A 20502-nucleotide genomic window follows, 5' to 3' on the forward strand; every position below is an offset into this window, starting at 1 on the left:
GACAAGAGGTGATAAAAAAAATTATATTATCCAATAATACAAAATTTATCTAAAAAGTGTGGGATTAAGTTGGTTTTCACATTTTTGCATAGGATAAGTGCCATAAAAAGTATATGAAAATTAGGTATTTTTGGCACTTATCAGGTATGCAACAGATGGCAATTGACATTGGAGGACAACTGGACATAGTGGATGGTGAGATCACGCTTGGCGCCTTTTTGGAGTGTTGAATGAACTGTCTAGATTCATAGTGGGGAAATGTGTGTTTGACCCTTGAGTCCTCCTTAAGACATAACACCTTTTAATGATGGTGCAGAATCATGCAGACAATCCAAGGGTTAAAGTGTAACTCCAAAATCCAATGGTTCTGCATTAACTTGGTTGACTTCTCGAGGAGAAGAAACTTCAGAAGGCTTTAATGCCTTATCAATGCTCCTAGCAGAAGAAAAGACAAAGTCTTTTATTTTGATGTTTATCACCACAATTTGTGACTACCACTTTATTCACTCCTCATTCATGTTTTATACCTTCAATACATTTTGGAATTTCTCTCTCAACCAAACTATTATGCTTCCCTTTCTTCTCCTCTATCCATGAACTCTACTTCTTATCATTTGTTTAAATGGACCGTAAATCAACATCTGATGGTCCATTATTGGCCGACACACCATGATGGACTTTTAGTTCCAGATTGTCTTGTTGGAGAGACTCGGTGGACGGTGTTGGAGAGGCTTCTTCCAGTGGAAGGTTGATGGCATGAGCATGTGGGTCATTGTGAAAACTTTGTAGCAACGAGACATAAAAAACCGGGTGAATACGAACCGAAGATGGGAGTTCGAGTTGGTAAGCCATTGGACTAATACGTCGATGGACTCGGAAAGCCCCGAAATATCACAGTGAAAGCTTGTTAGAACGACGACGGGACATGATGTGCTGCCGCTATGGTTGGAGCCGAAGGAAGACCCACTCCCCTTCTTCAAAGGTAATGTCTTTTCTTCCCAAATCAGCTTGTGATTTCATACGTTGTTGAGCATAAAGGAGATTTTGTTTCAAAATGACTAACATCTCATTTCTGGATTGCAACATGTGTCAGATCTAGGGATTGGTCATGGATCCCGGAAGGAAATCCCGAAGAGACGGTGGTTCTCGACCATATAATGCTTCAAAAGGTTTGAGCTGAAGAGAGGAGTGCAACTTTGTTTTGTGCCAATATTCCGCAAGAGAAAGATAAGCAAACCAGCGATTCAGGTGTGTACCGGTGAAGCAACATAGGTAAGTTTGTAACCCCATATTCGCAACTTCTGTTTGACTATTAGATTGGGGATGGTAGGTCGTGCTATAGCATAAGGTTGTCCCCAAGAGCTTAAAAAGTTGTTTCCAGATCCCACTAAGGAACATCAGGTCTCTATCAGATACGATACTCTTCGGTTCACTATGGAGTTTGTAGATGTCGTTTAAGAAACGACATGCCAATGATTCTGTCGAGAACCGTGTCGGTAAGGCAATATAGTGGCAGTACTTAGTGAGTCTGTCCACTATAACTCATATCACTGTATGCCCTTGTGATGGAGGTAAATGGGTTATAAAATCCATGGATATATTTTTCCACACTTGTTCTAGTATTTTTAGTGCTTGTCATAATCCTTGTGGTTTTTGTGGTAGAGATTTGTTGGTTTGATATATGGCACATTCACGAACCAATTTCTTGATGTCCTTGTTAACTCCAGGCCAGTAACATGAAGTTGTAAGTCTAGCCAAGGTGGGTCGCCAACCAGAGTGTCCTGCTATTGGGGATTCATGAAATGCCTTCATCAAAGTTAGCCGAAAGTCATCATCTGCAGTTATAAACAATTTCTTTTGATAAAACAAGTATCTACGTGAAAAGTGGAACTGATTGGATATGTGTTGTTGTATAATTGTTTTACCAACTGATGTAAAATAAAAAGAACGAAGCCTATTCAGGAGTTGGGGGGTGACGGAAGTCATGGAGAAGCACTATCTAGATTCATCGGAGTGACACCATGATAAAGCATCAGCCACTCGATTTGAGGTACCCGGTCTATACTTAATGTCAAAAGTAAATATGATTTATTTGGTAGCCCATTTTTGTTGTTCTAGTGTGTGGAAACCCTGAGTCATCAGGTGTTTCAGACTTTGTTGATCTGTGCAAATGTTGAATTTTCTGCCAATAAGATACTGATGCCACTTCTTTAAAGATTCAGTGACTGCGAACATCTCACATACATAGACTAAAGAATGTTGCATTCTTGGTGTCATATTCTTGCTGAAGAAATCCAAATGGTGCCCCCTTGAGAAAGTATCGCACCAATTGCAACAACTGAGGTGTCAGTTTCCACATCGAAAGGCAAGGAGAAATCCGGAAGATGGAGCACTGGAGTTGCAGACATAACATTTTTTAGATTTGTAAAGGCAGTGTGTGCTTCATTTGTCCATGTAAAATCGGTGAGGGGAGCAACGAGTGTGGCATAATTCTTTACAAACTTTCTGTAAAATCTGGTGAGGCCCAAGAAACCCCTGAGAGTCGTGTGAGAATGTGGTTGTGGCCATTCCTGCATCGCCTGGATCTTGTCAGGGTCTGGTCTTACCACCCCAGCTGAAATAATGTGGCCTAAATAACTAACCGTATCAACCCCAAACAGACATTTGGAAAGCTTGGCAAAAAACTGGTTAGTAACAAGTAGGTCCAATATAATACTCAGATGTAATAGAAGATCATCTAAGTTGGAGCTATAAATAAGAATATCATCAAAGAAAACCAGAACAAACCTCCGCAAATGGGGCCTCAAAAGGTCATTCATCGCTGCTTGAAAAGTGGAGGGGGCGTTTGTTAGCCCAAATGGCATAACAAGAAACTCAAAGTGATCATCAAACATGGGGCAACCTATAATTTTTTAATTCACCCGTATTTGATGATAACCGGATCGCAAGTCGATCTCTAAAAAAATGGTTGTTGCACCGAGTGATGTAAACCATGGGGCAACCTATAATTTTTGGAAGACAAATCATCCGACTAGGAGTACCCCTTGGAGGCCATGTTCTTGCAAAGAATTTATAGCATAGTTTAATTTATTTTATTTGCATCATTATTAATAAATGAGAATATAATTCTCATGTAGTCTTAGGATTTATGTTTATTTTTCATTCAATTATTTTAGTATTTAATTTGATTTATTTTGGGGATTGAGATATTATTTATTTCCTTGTAATTTGGTCCAATAGTGGCTAAGTGGTGTAGCATAAACAAGGTGTCATGAAAATATGAAGGATGTAAGAGTACAAGAGGGCACAACTACACATATGGAGTGCAAGACTTAAAAGATAAATAGAGAGATTTATTCATTTTTCTTGGTCAAATCAGATTGGTTTAATCAACATATGGTTACTCCTCGGGATAAGACAAGACACAAACTAAGGAGATGATAAGAGGCTGATTGGAACAAGTCAAACTCTATTTGGCTTTCAATTTCATAACCAACTTGTGACTATAATTAAGGGATGAAGATAAGATGATCAAGTCCACTCAAGCAAGGAAGTTCTATGATTAAATTTGGTGAAATTAATTACAGAAATTTTCAATTTTGATTCAAATCTAAATCTTCAACCATTCAACAACTCAAGACCAAGTCATACTTCAAGGAATTTAGCCAACAACTCCAAAATCCTAACCAAATTTATTTTCATGATTAAATAGGATATTATCTTTTAGTATTCAAAGATAGTTTAAATTTTATTTAATTAGGATTTAGTCTTATCTTAAGCCAAGACAGATTGCCTATTTATATTTGATTCATCATTAATAAAATTTAAATTTGTTTTTTTAGAAAAATTGGATTGAATTCCTAAAGTTGAGCCAAAGCTCCTTAATTCGAACTTATCAAATATCCTTATTCTTGTGGCGTTCTAAGACTCATCACCCCTCGGTATGGCGTCTAGATTCTTATCAAAGATCCTTCCTTGTGGTGAATATCATTGACTTATCAAGCTCTTAAGGTTGTGGCGTCTCCATCTTCACATCTTTTCCATTTTTTCTCACAAATCTATCCTAAAATTGGCATAAAAATCTTTGTCAATACCAAAACCGAATTCTAATTTATAAAGCTCTTAATTTCATGCTAAAGCGATCCTAATTCAAAGGCAATCCCTTGAGGTTGTCATCACCGAGCTCATCCAATAATTCATCAATAGTGGAAATCGGAAAGCGATCATGAATAGTGATTGTATTGAGATCCCGCTAATCGACACAAAATCTCTATTTGCCATCTTTTTTTTTACTAGTAGAACTAGGGAGGAAAATAGGCTGGTGCTAGGGGTGATAATCCTTATTTTAGCATGTCTTGGATCATTGTGGTCATTATATCTTTTTGTGAGTGAGGATATCGGTAAGGCCAAACCGAGACCGGGGCAGAGTTAGGTAGTAGTGGAATTAAGTGGTCATAGGGTCGTGAAGGGGGTAGGCCAGGAGGGTTGTGGAAAATCTTGTCAAATCTCGTGAGGAGAGTTTGAATGTGGAGGCTATTGGTTTTGTTAATATCGGTGTTAGGCGTATGGCAGTGTAGTAAGGGTAGGAAGGTGATTGTATGAAATGAAGCAATGGAATCTGTGTGGAAGAGGTGAGATAGTTGATGAAACGTATAAGGGGAAATGGTAGTATTGGTTTCACCTTGGAGGGTAATGGTGTTTTCCCCCACCTTAAAAGACATGGATGGGATAGCCAAATCAGAGGTGACTGGACTCAGTGTTCGCAACCATTCAATTCCTAGCACAACATCGGCCCCTTTGATAGGCAGCAAGTAGAAGAGAATGTAGAACAATTGATTTTTAAGTTGTATAGAAGTGTTGGGACACAAACCTGTATAATAAATATATGCTTCATTGCCTACCATTATTGGGAATTTTGGAGTGGGATCAATGTCCAACTGTAGGTAGTGCGCCAATCTAGGCTGAATCACATTATGAGAACTACCTGTATCTACCAAAACTATTATAGAATGACCATTGATGGAACCTTGGAATCCTAGGGTCTTGGTGATGGTTGGTCTTCGAGAGTTTGTTCGGAAAGCTAAAAATGAATAAGCTCGTTAGGAGAGGGCTGAATGTCTTCCACCGCAGTCTCCATGGAATCCAAAAGTGGTTCCTCTATGGAATCCAAGTCATTCACTAACATCATCATGAACCTTTTTGGTTGGCATTTGTGACTTGGGCGATATTTTTCATCACATTTGTAACGTAGACCTTGGGCATGTCGCTCTTGCATTTGAGCGATAGTGAGACGATGTATGGGTAAGGCAGGTTGGGTAGGTGTGGTTGTGGAAGTAGGGGTAGGTTTGTATGCAGGTTGTGAGTATTGTATGCAGGTTGTGGGTATTGTGTTTGGGGGTTGTGGGTTGGAATGGGTGCATACCGGCTAGGTCTTGTAAAAGTGGGTTTGGAGTCTTTAATTTTAGATTCTACTAGTTTTTCCAAACCTAAGGCAACTGCAATGTGAGTTGGACGTAATACCGCTAATTCGCGCTTTTTCTTAGGTATAAGGCCAAATAAGAAACAATTTAAGTTGATTTCGGGAGATAGTCCCCAAATACGATTATAGATTTTTTTGAACTGATGTTCGTATTCGGCCACCAAGCCTATTTGTCGGAGTTTAAAGAGTTCTGCTTGGTGGTTTTCATAACATGAGGGCCCGAATCTAATATCCAAATAGCGAGTAAAACTGTCTCAATCTATAAAAGTGGCATTGTGAAAAGCCCACTTGAACCAGCTTATGGCTTCTCCCTTCATATAAAATGAAATGATATGAAGACGCTGATCCGGTGGAACTTGGTAGAGCTGGAAAAACTATTCAGCTTGGAACAACCAGTCTAATGGTTCAGATCCGTCAAATGTGTTTAGCTGTAGTTTTGAGGGTCTAGGATGTGTGGGTGAGGGGGCATTTGGGGAAATTGTGGTCGGAGGTATGGATGAGTTTGGGTACAAAAAAAGAAGAAACTGGGGAGTGTGCATAATTTGGGAATTGGTTGGGAGATTGTAGTTGAGGTGATGGATTTGAAATGTTAGGATTTGGGATAGGTTGGTTTGGGGGTAATGGAATGTTGGGGTTAGGGTTGGATACATGTGAAGATTCAGGTTGATTTAAGGACAAGTGGGGTTGCTCAGGAGGTTAGGTGGGATAGTTTTCATACCTGTTAATTTTTCAATAATAGAACGAAGAGCTTCAACAATTGATCCATGCCTGGAGTCTTGCTGCTCTTGGTGTTCCTTGAGTTTGTTCGTCAAGAGTTGTAAGATAGTGTCATCAAGGTCTTTGTTTGTTCTTTTGGGAGGCATGATATCAGGAATGAAAGCACCAAATGGTAGGGTCTTACTAGATAGCTATTATAAATTGCAAAATGGAAAGAGAAGACAGAAAAATTAAAAGAGAATATCTTCATTCATAGCCTCCAAGCATCAACAACCTTATGTTTTAATACATAAAGTAGAGAAATTAGTGTTACACTAATGGCTGGACTGTCCACACAGGCCCAGTATGAAATTAAAAGACAAAATTTAAACTAATAAACTATTTTATTGTTTCACCATAAAGTTTGAGAACCAATTGGACTTTTGTTTAATTCGTATGGGCCTCTACAACTTGGGATCAACCCTTATAGGAATTGGGTTCCTATCAAGATGCATATTTCCTAGTTTGAGTTAGCACCACATCAAATCCCAACCAACCATACAAAGCTACCATGTTGAGGAAGAAAACCCACATGAAAAAATGATCCACAATTTCTCGATGAGCATAATATCAAATACACATAAGATTGTTACCGGTAATTAGAATGCCCCTCTTAACTAAGTTTCGTTTACATTGAATCATATCCAAAATAATTCTTCAAGCAAGCGCTCAAGTCTTCAAATGTGCCAAAGATTTTTAGACCAATTGCTACAATTCTTAGTACATGAATCCCTCAAGATTAACAAATACTTGAATTTCGGAAGATTGTTCTTTTTCTTTATAATCGTTAAAGATTGGTATTCTTTTTATATGATTCCAACATTGAAATAATCATACTTAAAAAATATTGAGTCATTTATTTTTCATCTTCCTTAATCAAACTCTACTAGGTAGAAATCTTATTAAGAGGAAATGATCTTCTCCAATAATAGAGAAGTAAATGATGACTTTTGCATTTATATATAGGGGTAAAAATATCATTCCATTTTTTCTTAAGAATAAAAGTGTCAAATCATGATAGTGTTCTCTTATTTTAGGTGTATTTACCTCTCCAATATTAGACAGAATCCTAACTCATCGCCCAATATATATTTTCTAAATGCATTGAATGAAACTTTGGCCCTATAGTTAATAAGATTCAAAATTTTAACATATTAAAATCATTTGATTAATTAATGCATAATAAAAGTTAAATGAAAGAAATTTGGAATTTAATTTATAAGTAGTCATGTAAGCAATTTTTAATGAATAGTCAATTATATTTATGACAATAAAATGTATTAATTGAAAATGTAAAAATTTTATACATTGTTACTGTATTATCCATCATTCTTAATTGTTATTATTGATTTTTTAAAAAAAGAATAAAACAAATAAATAATAGATAATGTATTGACTGTAAATAAATTTTAATAATAATAATACATAAATATTATACTATATATTTATTAGTTATAAATATTTACATTTTAAGTAATTAAATACAATTTATGATTAATAGACTACATTCCTTACTAACCATTTATCAAAGACAACCATGTACATAAAATAATACACATACACATCACGTAATACAAACCATCATCATCATAATAATAATAATAATAATAATAATATTAACAATGTAAATTAAACACAATTAAAAAGGGGAAAATGTAGCCTTCAAAATCAATCCAAATTAGAATCCTCTACTTTCTTTAGCAATTGAAGAATTTCATAACCTTTAAACAATTTATTTTATTGGAAGGTGAGAAAAATGAGAAATTTATAATTTTTCAAATTTTTATAATTTAAAGATTGGATATGTTAACATCTTTCTAGAGTGGCATTGTTTCTTTGAACTGGTTTTTGTACTGCAAAGGGTATCATCTCACTCTATGCGTAAGACTTAATTAATTTTAAGATATGTAATTCTCCTCCGATTAAATGTTGCTGAAAGAATTTTAACTCTCTACTATTAAAAATGTGATGAAGTAAAAAATTTAAATTATTTAATTTAAAAATAAATAAAAACTTGCATAATTAAAATTTTATTTTTGACATGTGGTAAGATTTTCACTATCCATTGGCCAGACTCATTTTTTTCTATCTGAAATTCTGAATTTCCTATCTATAACGGTAGGTAATATTGTTTCTTCCTTTGTACTTTGAATGGAAAGAATAACGCTTTCCATTTGTAACCATCCTGATACAAAAACATGGTAGCGTGATTCATACTTAATAAACAAACTCACTTTCCATTTCTTCATTTTCCAACTTTTTTTCATAAATTCTTGCCCAATAACACCTTTCTAACTACACTCCTTTTCCGCCCTTACAAGTTACCATTTTATATATCACACAAAATAGATCCAGACAATGAGAAAGGTCATATTTTTATGCTAGAAACAGTGAAATCCAAGGTGGAGTTTGCTTTGTTGTGTTTAGTTTTCAAAAGGGTATAGTGGGTTGTGTTCAGTTTTCAAAAGGGTTGTGTTGAAAAAAATGGTTTACTCTCAGGTTGATTTGGATGAAGATATAGACTACATGTTCAAGGTTGTTATGATTGGGGACTCTGGGGTTGGAAAGTCTCAACTTTTGAATAGGTTTGCCAAAAATGAATTCAACTTGAATTCCAAATCCACAATTGGAGTTGAATTTCTTACTAAGACTGTTGTTATGGATCACAAAGTTGTGAAGGCTCAGATTTGGGACACTGCTGGTCAAGAAAGGTCCAATTTTGTTCTAACACCATTTTTTTAAAATATTTAATGTTTTTATCATCATCATATTATTATTTTTTATAAGTATTGATATTGTTAATAATTTGAGTGGTTTAATTGTTCTATATTTTTGTGTGAATTACTTTTTCATTGGATGTGCTTTTGTGTTGCAATTTGATTCTGCTTGTGTTGAGCTGAAGCTATCATTTCTATGGTTATGAATTGAGAATGAAGCTAAATTCTTGGGAAGCTAAGATTTGATTTTTATATTAAACAAAACCCGCATTTCAATTGTGTGTATGGTTTCAACTTTGAGGATATGGATCACATGTTCTAATTCATGTTCTACTTGGTGTACCAAGCAAATCATAGAATTTCATTCATTTAAAAAAAAAACTATAAAAACAGAAACTAATATTTTAATATTATTTTGTGATGTTTGATTGATCCGAGAGAGGGAGACATGAAAATTGTGGGACTGGTGATCCTTGTCCCAACTTTGAAGCTTCCAAAATCACTTTTGGACGTGGTTAGGACTTTGTGCCAAAATGTGTGGCAATTTTATAGTATCACATTTGGAGATTGGAGCTTGGCAATTTTATAGTATCACATGCTCAAATCCTGGAAACAGCCTCTGCGATTGTGAGAGTAAGATTATAGACTATGTACATCTACTCTTCTCAGAGCCTCGTATACCATGCCGTTTTTTTAATATTTGGAGATTGGATTCTCCAGACAGGTTTGCAAGAAGTTAGATGATTTAGCTTTTGTGTTTGCTTGAAACTTTTATACTGGATTTTCTTACAAAACTTAATTTTAGAATACAATCCAAACATGAATAGCTTCACTTTAAACTCGATTATAATCGAATTCCAGTTATGAAATAAAATCCATTCAGAATCATATTTTGCAAAGGCTCACCCAAACACATACAAGTACTAGTATATCCACCATCACACTGGTTTTTTATGTCTAAAAAGTTAATGAAGAAAAAGAGCAGCTATGGAAGAGAAAGCAAAGCAGCAGTTATGAGACAGAGAAGGAGAAGGCTGCAGTTATGTGAGATAGAAAGCAACACTGTTTCTTGTTGAGCAGTTTTTATTTTTATTTTTTGCATGGTGTTACAAAAAAAGAGAATAATAAGGAAATATTTAATAGCACACCACATGGCTCAATAATAGTTGTTCTGGACAGCTTTTTCTAATAGTATAGATAATCAGTCCAAAAGATGCTAGTTGTAAATTGTGGTCCTTTAGCATCATGCTAATCATCAAAATGTTTAGAAGTTGATGGCTTCTTTGTTGTCATTTTTCACTTCATGCACGAAATTATAGGGTGGCGGAAGCACATCTGTTGTCCGAAAAAGTATTTTACTATATATGTCACTTACTGTGATTGCTTGAAAAAAGTATATTTAAGTTAAAAGTTTAATAGTTAAGTGTTATTCTGACCAATCACTGCAAACAATAATCGAGTGACACTTTTTGGGACAGAAAATGCTCCATCTAAGTAGGTGTATGGATAATTCTAACTAGTTTTCCAAGTGACATATTGATGATATTGTGTTTTAATCACTTTTTTATATATGGATGTTACTGATTCTGTTCCAAAAAGTGTCCTTGAAATTTATGTTCATTCCAACTTCCTATAACAATGTTGGCATTCATCACAGGTACAAGGCAATTACAACCGCGTATTACAGAGGTGCAACTGGCGCTTTACTAGTGTATGACATAACCCGGCGCCCATCCTTCGATCATGTTGGAAAGTGGCTGGAGGAGCTACAGATACATGCCGATAAAAACATAATTATCATGCTTGTTGGCAACAAATCTGACCTGAGTTCTACTCGTGAAGTGCCGACCGATGTTGCTAAAGACTTTGCCCAGCAAGAGGGTCTATTCTTTTTTGAAACCTCAGCACTTGACTCGAATAATGTGGAGTCTGCTTTCTTTGGTCTCCTCTCACAAATATATGCAAATGTAAGCAAGAAGCACATCATTGCAGATAGACTCGAATCAAATCGGCACAAAGTAAACCTTGGACTTGAGGGAATAAAAATTAAGGTCCAATCTCAAGAACCTGAATGCCAGAAAACTAAAAGGAAATTCAATTGTTGCAATGTTTTTTAGTATTTCATCGCAACTGGTTTTTCTTCGGTAATGACTATCTTCCATCCTCCTCTGATCTGTATTGTATTTTGTATATGCACTCTATAATTTTTCTTTTTATTGTACTTTACCTTTCAGGAGTTGTTAGGCAAAGTTTTTTCCTTTCGACTTTATTTTTTTCTGGGATCGTCATTGATATGGACTCGGCTGCTTACTCAAGAATGATATGATGAATGCTGTATTCAATGTAAATGGAAGTGACTCCTTTGCCATGACTATTACTCCAAGCAGCTTTCGGAGAATCTAGTGCATTATTCTCAGTTTTACAGAATTAGGAAAACATTATTGTGTAATCATCTATGAACATGATTTGAATGCGAGATAATTCATTTTACAATTGAAGAAGTGGGTGGGGTTACTGAATGATTGCCCCCCTGCTGCCATTGAATTAAGTTTGATTATTTGTAGAAAATATTCAATTATTATATCTCACTTGCTGCATTTAAGCATACAGTATCTAAGCATATGTCAACGTTATCGCTACCTTTTATAAGTTTAATGAATTCGCCGATGTCCTAGTCGCGGCATTTGCTAGGCAAATCTTCTATCCTCCAACCAACCAGATGCAAACTTGCGGAATTTAACTAACACTAAATCCGGGAAACACTTGTGTTCCTCTGCAGGGGTATGCCTTTCTCTGGAATTAATGTTCATATATTTGTTTTGGTTTGATGGATCCCCTAGCTTACAGTTTTGCTGACTATCTGTGGTGTGTTTTTCAATGGCCGAAGTTTCACTCAGTTTTAATTATAACGATTTATGTCATATGTGGATGCACTCACATTACCATGTCATTGTGCTATTTTTCTATGATTTGGAATCACACTGCAATTGTGAGGTGATGTGATTATAGTGGTGATACCAACCGTGATATGGACATACATCAGGTGATGAGTCCATAGTTTAAATTGCCCCTTGGTATGAATATGCAGTCCCATAAGCCTGATGTATGTTTCACTTGGAGTGTAAGTGAAGAAAATAATATGGCTGCAATCCATTAATGGCACAATCATAAGCCAATCCCCAAAGTAAAGAATCATAAGCCTCCTCTCACCACCTAGGAATCAAAATGAATATTAAAAAAACAAACCATGCATATAGATATTATAATATGGTATGAACATTATGATAAAAATTCAAAGGGTAGAAGTAAGAACATTCTTCTTTTAAGTCCTACACATTAATTTATACGAGTATGCTTATCTAAATGGATTTTTTTATTTGTTATTAATCATTCAACATAACATGTTTACCTTTTAGCTACATTCCATAGAAAGGAAGAGTAGAGCAGGTAATGTCTTAAGGATTATTAACTTATCAGTCAATTACATTTACACCTCTTAAGTTTTAGTGAAAATAAATAAATCGTTCTTCATTTTTCTACGTCTATACAAACCCCTAATTTATATATTTTCATTACACTGACTACCTATGCACGAGAAATAAGTGCTATCTTTTAAACAAAAATGTGATAAATATAATTAAGTTAAACAAAATAGTGTATATTGTGGAGATAAGTCTAAATAATATACAAGTCTTCATTATTTTTTGTTAGAAAGTGTATCAACAATTCTAAAGAGATATTATTTAAATCATTCTTATACTATATCATAACGAACCAAAAATAATAAAGAGATATTGACTCGTATATTATTTGGATTTGTCTTCAAAATATATTATATTTTGTTTAACTTAATTAAACTCATCGTCATTTTTATTTAAAATATTACACTTATTTCTCCTACATAGGTAATAAGTATAATATATATATATATATATATAAATTAGGGAGAGTTTTGTAGGTTAAAAGAGTTGATTTATATAATTATGCTAAAACTCAAGGATAGTATAATTTACTTTTATTGGCGTGGGAGGAAATGATTTGATATCCACAAGGGTGTACTAGTGGAGTATATATTAAGTAAATTATGGAATAAAATTCATTATAAAATAAACTCAACAAACTAACTTAAGTTTCAAAATCAATGTATTGAATCAAACAAGATAATGAGTTTTGTGAAAAGATCGTTTGAATTGTTAAGGACTCAAATCAAGATGAAACAAAAAGCATCACGAAGGAAGTGTTGATGAATGAATAGTAATCAATTTTAATGTGATTGGGGAGCTAATAAAAGACATGTATTTGAATAGCACTTTTACTGATCATAATATATGACCTAGAGTATGATATTTGGCTTTAGTACTAAATGCAAATCGTAAGAGTTTGCTTTTGGATTTTTTAATATAACCAATAGTATTCCCTTGTCACCTGGATAAGGAACTAATTCTTTCGGTGTATGTATATCTATCTCAATAAGTATTACTCTCAAGAATCGAACATTTAACCTTTAGTCTAGTACAATACTTGAGAATCTAGTGAGATCATATACTATTAGACCAACGCTCGTTAATATTAGTTTTTGAATATGATAAGAAATGAAAGAGTGAACCAAGGAAAACACAATAAGCATTAGTGGAGCAAAGGTAAGTGGCACCTAATCACCACCTCAATGAACATCTGAACAAGCAAGTTTATAGAGCTAGATGTGGTTAATAGAGAAATGGAGACAATAAAATATACCATTCTGAAGAGATATGAGGTTGAGTCACCATGAGATGAATCAAGCTCCCAACTAATTAATGGTTAAGGATTGGCTAATCTAGTAAAATTTCATATTAACTGAATGATAATATACAAGTTATAGGACAGAAATATAAATCAATACAAAAACTATAAGTAAATATAAGAAGTACAAAATAAATTATAATTAATTCCATATTGCAGACAATAAAAATGACGGCATTTATTTTGAAGGTTACCTTATATATTTGATCATTGATAAATGGATTATGTCATGAACAATTGTTATAGCATCAAGAACTTAACTTATTCAAAACCCATTTATGGTTTGCCTCCAGCTTGGTATTATTAGGTGATCACCAATCATGGCATTGCCTATATTATTGGGGAATGGATTCTTTTTATACTACTAAATGTATTCATTAACCTTATGAATAATGAACTACTCGATTTTTGGAATGCGTGTCTGCCCATTTCAATTAGTGTCATTCTAAATAATTGAATCATTAATATTTTGGTTATCCTGAAAATCTAGTATGACCTTATACAACTAAACCAATAAGAAATAGGATATGAAACAAAGTGGCTAGAGGACCAATTATTTTGGCACTAAACATACTTCATGGAAATTTACCATCTCACCCATGTTAATTATTTTATCAAGATTATGATGGTAGATTAGTCATCCAAAGATGGAATGGTGGTAAATTAGTCCAAAATAAAATGTTACCTAAAAAGTTAAAAATTAAAATGACAACCACATCAATCATTCTTAAACTTAATTAGTGATAAATTGATTTTATTATGGACTTAATATTATCTTCTGCTATGATCATTTTAAACGTTTAAAACTTCTTTGATAACTATTTTCATTTTTTGGTACATTTTTAATCATTTTTTGGGTACATTTTTAATCAATTTTTTGGTACATTAACTATTTTCGTTTGTTAATCTTGATAGCAAATGCAATGTTGGAATAATATAAATTTAATCATTTATGAGAGGAGAAAGCTTCTCCAATTATTTGACCTTTTTTATTCAACTTTTTTGTTATGTCCACTCGTCCCTTAATTTTGGTGACAGGACTTCGCTTACAGTTTTACAACAACAGCATGTTTGTTGTCCTCTGGTCCGATTCAATATATAATTGATGAAAATAGAAGAAAAAACTAAATTGATTATGACCAACAATGACAAATGAAAAGGAACAAAGCAAAATAAATGCATACTTCTTTCACTTCATATAAAAACACATCTTTTGTTTCAATGTGTATTACGAGTATATATCTTATGTTCCATAACTTATCATTCTATATGCTATGAGTTATAATTGGTTAAAAAATATATATTTAAGTTAAAACTTTGATTATTATATATGTTTCTGACTAATCATGACTTATAACACATGGAGCGACACAATGTTGTGGGACAAAATGTGAATTACCCTTTAATTTGAGTCATTTTGATGAAAGTGAACTGAGCCTTATTTGGGCCGTTTTGTTGGAAGAACATGGTAGGGTCCTTGTTGGAGGAAAACTTATTAATCACAATATTCTTTACCACACATCTTTATGGTTTAATTTGGAATCATTTGTCATGTATTATGTAATAATTTATCCGGCCAGGAAAGTGCCAATGTCATTCAATCATGACATTCTTGATCTCATATCTATATGATAACCAATGATGAATGTAAAATCAATTTGAAAATAATTTAACACTCACTTTGAACAATTATATGTGAAAAATCTTTTGAATGAATGCTACTTACCTAATAATTTGTATTATTTTAAAAAGGAAAAAAATTTTAAACATTTTTATTTATTTCTTGTATATGTGAGAGAGTAATCTCTAGTTAGGGTTTAATAAGGACTCCCCCTCCAATAATATTTTTTTAACATTAATATGTATCAAACTCAGGATTTGTTACTTAAATGACCCAAGTCCTTCTTACTTAGACCAATAAACATTAAGGTCATTGAGTTAGAGTGTACCAAAAACTAGGACAAGGGTGAATAAAGGAATGACAACATGTGTGGGCGGTAGGGATGGCAACGAGTGTGAGTGGTAGAGATGAGAATGAAAACTGAACCTGTGAGTACCCGCCCGAACTCAACCCGAATTTAACAGGGAAAACCCGTTGCGATTGAGTTCGGGTTTTACCCGATATCAATTTTTGGGTTCAAGTTCAGATTTGGTACACTTGATACCCTATCCCGAACCCATTAGAAATGTTGTTGGGCCCAACCCAACCTAAATTAGAAACACTAAGTTTGAAACATAACACTCATTGTGTAAAGAAAACTTAGAGTTTGCTACTTTGCTTGTTGCTTCTTCTTCATCTCTTTCTACCCAGCACTTCTGACTTCTCATCTCTGTTCTTTTCTTCATGTCTTCACCTTTATCTTCCATCTTTGTCTTCATCTATCTGCTAGCCAAACAAGGTGAGTTTTGAATCATCTGGCTTTTAGTTTTTGGACATAGGAAAAGCATGGAAAGTTTCTATTTTTCAACCCAATATTGAGTAAATTAGCACATGGAAACAAGTAAACACATAAAACCACCACCTAAAACTAATATGTCCCTTTCTCTTTTTAAGAATTTAAGCATCTCGTACTTTAGATCTTTCAAGTCTCAAAGACTATGTTTTTAAGCATATGTAAACATGTGTATGAATATTATTGTATAATCATTTTGTAAGTATTTGTAATGGTTCAGAGTTCACATTTTAACTATTATTGTAGTTAACATCTATATGGTGCCATTCTACCATTGACTTGGAAATGGTTCAAAATCATTTTAATGGTTCCAAATGTGCTTTGGCTCTTACATCTGTAACTATTTTAATTATTTTGTGCTCTTGGTGCCATTTGTTAATTTGTGTAATCAAATGAGTTAATTATAGTAGTTAAGAGAGTTGTCATTTATAGTAAGTAGTTAAGTTTGTTGAACATATGTTGAAACTAGTATATTAGCTTGTATCATTGAGGCATTTTCTTCAATACAATAACATTCATTGAATACTCACTTTCTAACTCTCTCTTCCTAATTCACTTTCATCTCATTAACTTTGGTCTCACCCTTATCTTCTTCAATCTTCCTTTTTGCAATTCTAACATTTGGCATCAAGAGCTGGTAAGAAGATCAAGTCTTTTTCGCTGTAAAAAATGGCCCAAACAACATGAAATTTTGCCACAACTCTACATGTGCTAGACGGCAAGAATTGGAGAAGATGGTACATACAAATGAAGGCCATCTTTGAATATCAAGATGCAGTTGATATCGTGGAAGAGGGGCTACCAATCTTGGAAGAATGAGCGATTGAGGCACAAAGAAATGCACATAAACAGAACAAGAAAATGGATTGCAAGGCAATCTGTCTCCTTCACCAAGCAGTGGACAATGCCTACTTTGAAAAGATTGTTGGATCTGCAATAGCAAAGGATGCATGGAATGTGTTGGAAAAGCATTATGTTGGTGCTGCACAATTAAAGAAAATATGTCTACAAACCATGAGGAGGCAATATGAACTCATGCAGGTGGAAGAAGGTGAAAGAGTTGCTGACTTTTTCCTAGGTTGATCACACACATAAATGCAATGAAGGCTTGTGGTGAGAATACGGATGATGCAACCATTATTGAAAAAGTTCTAAGAATAGTGACCCCTGAGTTTGATTATGTAGTGGTGGCTATTGAGGAATCAGGAAAAGTTGAAAACATGAAGATTGATGAGCTTCAAGGGTCGCTTGAAGCCCATGAACAAAGGCTTAATGAGAGGATCACACATAGATCTTCACATCAAGCTCTTCAAATGCATACATCAAAGAAATGAGCATTTTGTGTAAAGAATTCAAACAAGAATCAAGGGAGGTTCACTTATTTGAAAGGCAAATCGAGAAAGAATTATGCCAACAACATTGAACAACCAGAACAGATGATTAGGAGAAATGGTTGTAAGCAATTCAAAGGCTTGAAGAGGAAAGTTGATAAGAAAAGGGTTAGGTGCTACAATTTTGACAAGCTTGGGCACTACTCTATTGAGTGCCTAGCACCTAACAAGAACCAATATCAAAGAAAGCAAGAACCAAAAGCAAACCTTGTCAAGGAAGAAAATGAAGACTTTGATGAAGAGGTTGTGCAACTCATGATGGCAACAGATTGCAAAACCAGAGGAAATGCAACTTCACACCTTGACTCTGGCTGCTCAAACCACATGATTGGGCATAAAGAATGACTAGTGAACTTTGAGTCAATGAAGAAAACAAACTCAAATTCACAGACAACAGAGTGGTGATCACTGAAGGAACGGGAGATATACCTCTTAAGATGAAGAATGGCAGGAAAGCATACATAACATATGTGTTATTTGTTCCTGAGATGAGAAAAAATATTAGCAGTCTTGGCCAACTACATGAAAAAGGTTTCATTATGGAGCTGAATAATGGAGTTGTGAATGTTTATGATAGCTTGAAGAGGAGGATCCTACAGGCTCCATTGTCCAACTACAGGACATTCCAAGTCAAGTTAGGAATTGTAGACTCACAATGCTTGAATGAAGAAACAACCTCAAATGAATCTTAGCTTTGGCACTTAAGGTATGGTCATCTTAACTATAGAGACCTTAGATTGTTAAGCACTAAGGAAATGGTCATTGGTATGCCACAAATCAAACTTCAAAACTCACTTTGTGATATTTGTTTAACTAGCAAGCAGGCCAGGACCACTTTTAGTAATCACACCCAAACTAGAGTTGTTGATGTACTACACGTTGTATACTTAGATGTATGTGGACCCTTTGAGGTTCCCTCACTTGGGGAACAAGTACTTTGTCTCATTTATTGATGAGCTTATTAGGAAAATGTGGATCTACCTCATCAAAGTAAATAGTGAAGTATTTGAGAATCTAAAGAAGTTCAAAGCTTTGGCAGAAAGACAATCAAGGAAACTCTTGAAGGTTTTCAGAACTAACGGAGGAGGTGAGTTTACCTCAAGAGAGCTTGAAGATTTTTGTGAAGGGCATGGCATCATTCATGAAGTTACTGCTCCATACACTCCACAACATAATGGGATTGCTGAAAGAAGAAATATAATTGTCATGAATATGGTAAGATGCATGTTGAAGTGCAAAAATTTGCCTCATAATCTTTGGGGTGAAGTTGTGACAACAACAACATATGTACTAAATAGATGTCCAACTCAAGCTCTTAACAACTATGTTCCTGAAGAGGTTTAGACTGGAAAGAGACAATATGTGAAGCATCTCAGGGTATTTGGTTTAGTCTGCTACAAACATATTCCAGATCAAGTGAGAAAGAAGTTAGATGATAAGAGTGAACTAATAATTTTTGTTGGATTGATGTGACCCTACCTAGGGAATACAATAAAGAGGATCTAATTGGGCTTGCAGGGGCCATGACTCGGTCCAAGAGCAAGAAGGCCCATCAATCTCTCAATCAACTCATCAAATGAGTACTTGAAGATGCAAGGCCCAACATGGAGATCAAGCCCATCAATTGCTTTATATTCATAGAAATTCCCCAAGTTGGCCACGACCAAGGAGGGCTTGATTAAGGCATGCTTTAGCTGATTTAATAAAGTGAGGGATTAACACCCTCACTAGTATTTAAGAACTTGATAGTTACCTATTTTACTTTGGAACTTTTATTACTTTGTATCTAAAATAAATATGGCCGAAATTACCTTATTAAATGGCCATTAGGAACTTGTAATCCAGGTTTGAATTCCTTTCCTTATGGGAGGACTTGAAGATGGCATGCAACCAGCAAGGAATTAAAGGAAATCTTTCCTTATGAAGAGCATGAAGGGGGGCGTGTAATTCCAAGGGAAATCAGCCTCAAATCAAAGAATATCACCTCCTTAATTGAGCAACATCATTATGGAAACAATTCAAAAGGTTACCAAAGAGAGAGTGCACGTGTGGCTCAAAAGAAGGAAACAAATTGAAAGTTTCCATACTTGTTCCAATTTTCAAATCAAATCAGATTAGGAACAAGTATGCCAATTAGGAAAGAATTTTCAAATGCAAACTCCTCCTTTAAAGAAGACTACACGTGAGACATTGAAGATGAATCAAGGAGGGTGAACCTTGTGCTAAAAAAGGCTGGATACATCATCACACAAGCTGCCATATATGGAAAGAGCAATCTGAGTGCATCAAGGGTTTTAATACCATTTCACACGTTTTCTTTGTTTGAATCAAGGCTTGAATGCCAAATTAATATGCTTTCAATTAGAATCAATAGGGCAACCGAATTCCCTATATGTAATGGCAAGCAAAATGAAATGAGACAATTCAGATTTTTGTTGGAAATATTCCATAGCTAGTGAGTGCATTCCTCCTAGTGTTCTTGGTTCAACCAAGCTTGTTTTCTTATCAAGATACTCATCTTGTGGCGAAAATTCCTTAAGGCTTATCAAGAATCACTTCTTGTGGCGCCTCCATCCCTCTTGTCTTCTCCATCTTCTTGTTCCCAAACTCACGGCCAAACACTCACCAAAACCACCCAAAATCCCCTCATTTCCCACGGCCAAACACCCATAAAACACTCTCACATAACCCTAATCCTCACGGCCAAAATTCCCCAAACATATCCCAAACACATTCCATAACATCACAAGTACACCAATCATCAACCAAACAACCACCAAATCCATCAAACACAATCAAAACCCCACGGCCCAAAACACAACCAAACAACATTCAATTCAAATCAGATTAAGAACAAGTATGTCAATTAGGAAAGAATTTTCAAAATTCAAACTCTTCCCAAAAAGAAGCTACACGTGAGAACT

General features: G+C 34.7%; 1 protein-coding gene across 3 annotated transcripts; it reads left to right on the forward strand.

Annotated features, from left to right (window-relative positions):
- On the forward strand, positions 8382–11350 carry LOC109363263 (ras-related protein RABA4c-like). Of its 3 annotated transcripts, none has more exons than XM_019609467.1 (3): positions 8382–8946; positions 10610–11096; positions 11187–11350. In XM_019609467.1, the coding sequence occupies exons 1-2, from the start codon at positions 8720–8722 to the stop codon at positions 11067–11069; spliced, it is 687 nt and encodes a 228-aa protein (XP_019465012.1). In that variant the 5' UTR covers positions 8382–8719; the 3' UTR covers positions 11070–11096; positions 11187–11350. The 3 variants fall into 3 exon arrangements, with proteins under 3 accessions (XP_019465012.1, XP_019465011.1, XP_019465010.1); XM_019609466.1 differs by having other exon boundaries at positions 10610–11085; positions 11119–11350; XM_019609465.1 differs by having other exon boundaries at positions 8383–8946; positions 10610–11350.

Source organism: Lupinus angustifolius, chromosome LG13, assembly GCF_001865875.1.
Source record: "Lupinus angustifolius cultivar Tanjil chromosome LG13, LupAngTanjil_v1.0, whole genome shotgun sequence".
In the NCBI taxonomy this organism is placed as follows: Eukaryota; Viridiplantae; Streptophyta; class Magnoliopsida; order Fabales; family Fabaceae; genus Lupinus; species Lupinus angustifolius.

Coding starts and splice junctions, on each gene's coding strand:
- LOC109363263 (XM_019609467.1), top strand. CDS start 8,720: ATGGTTTACTCTCAGGTTGATTTGGATGAAGATATAGACTACATGTTC. Junction 8,947..10,609: donor GACACTGCTGGTCAAGAAAG/GTCCAATTTTGT, acceptor CATTCATCACAG/GTACAAGGCAATTACAACCG.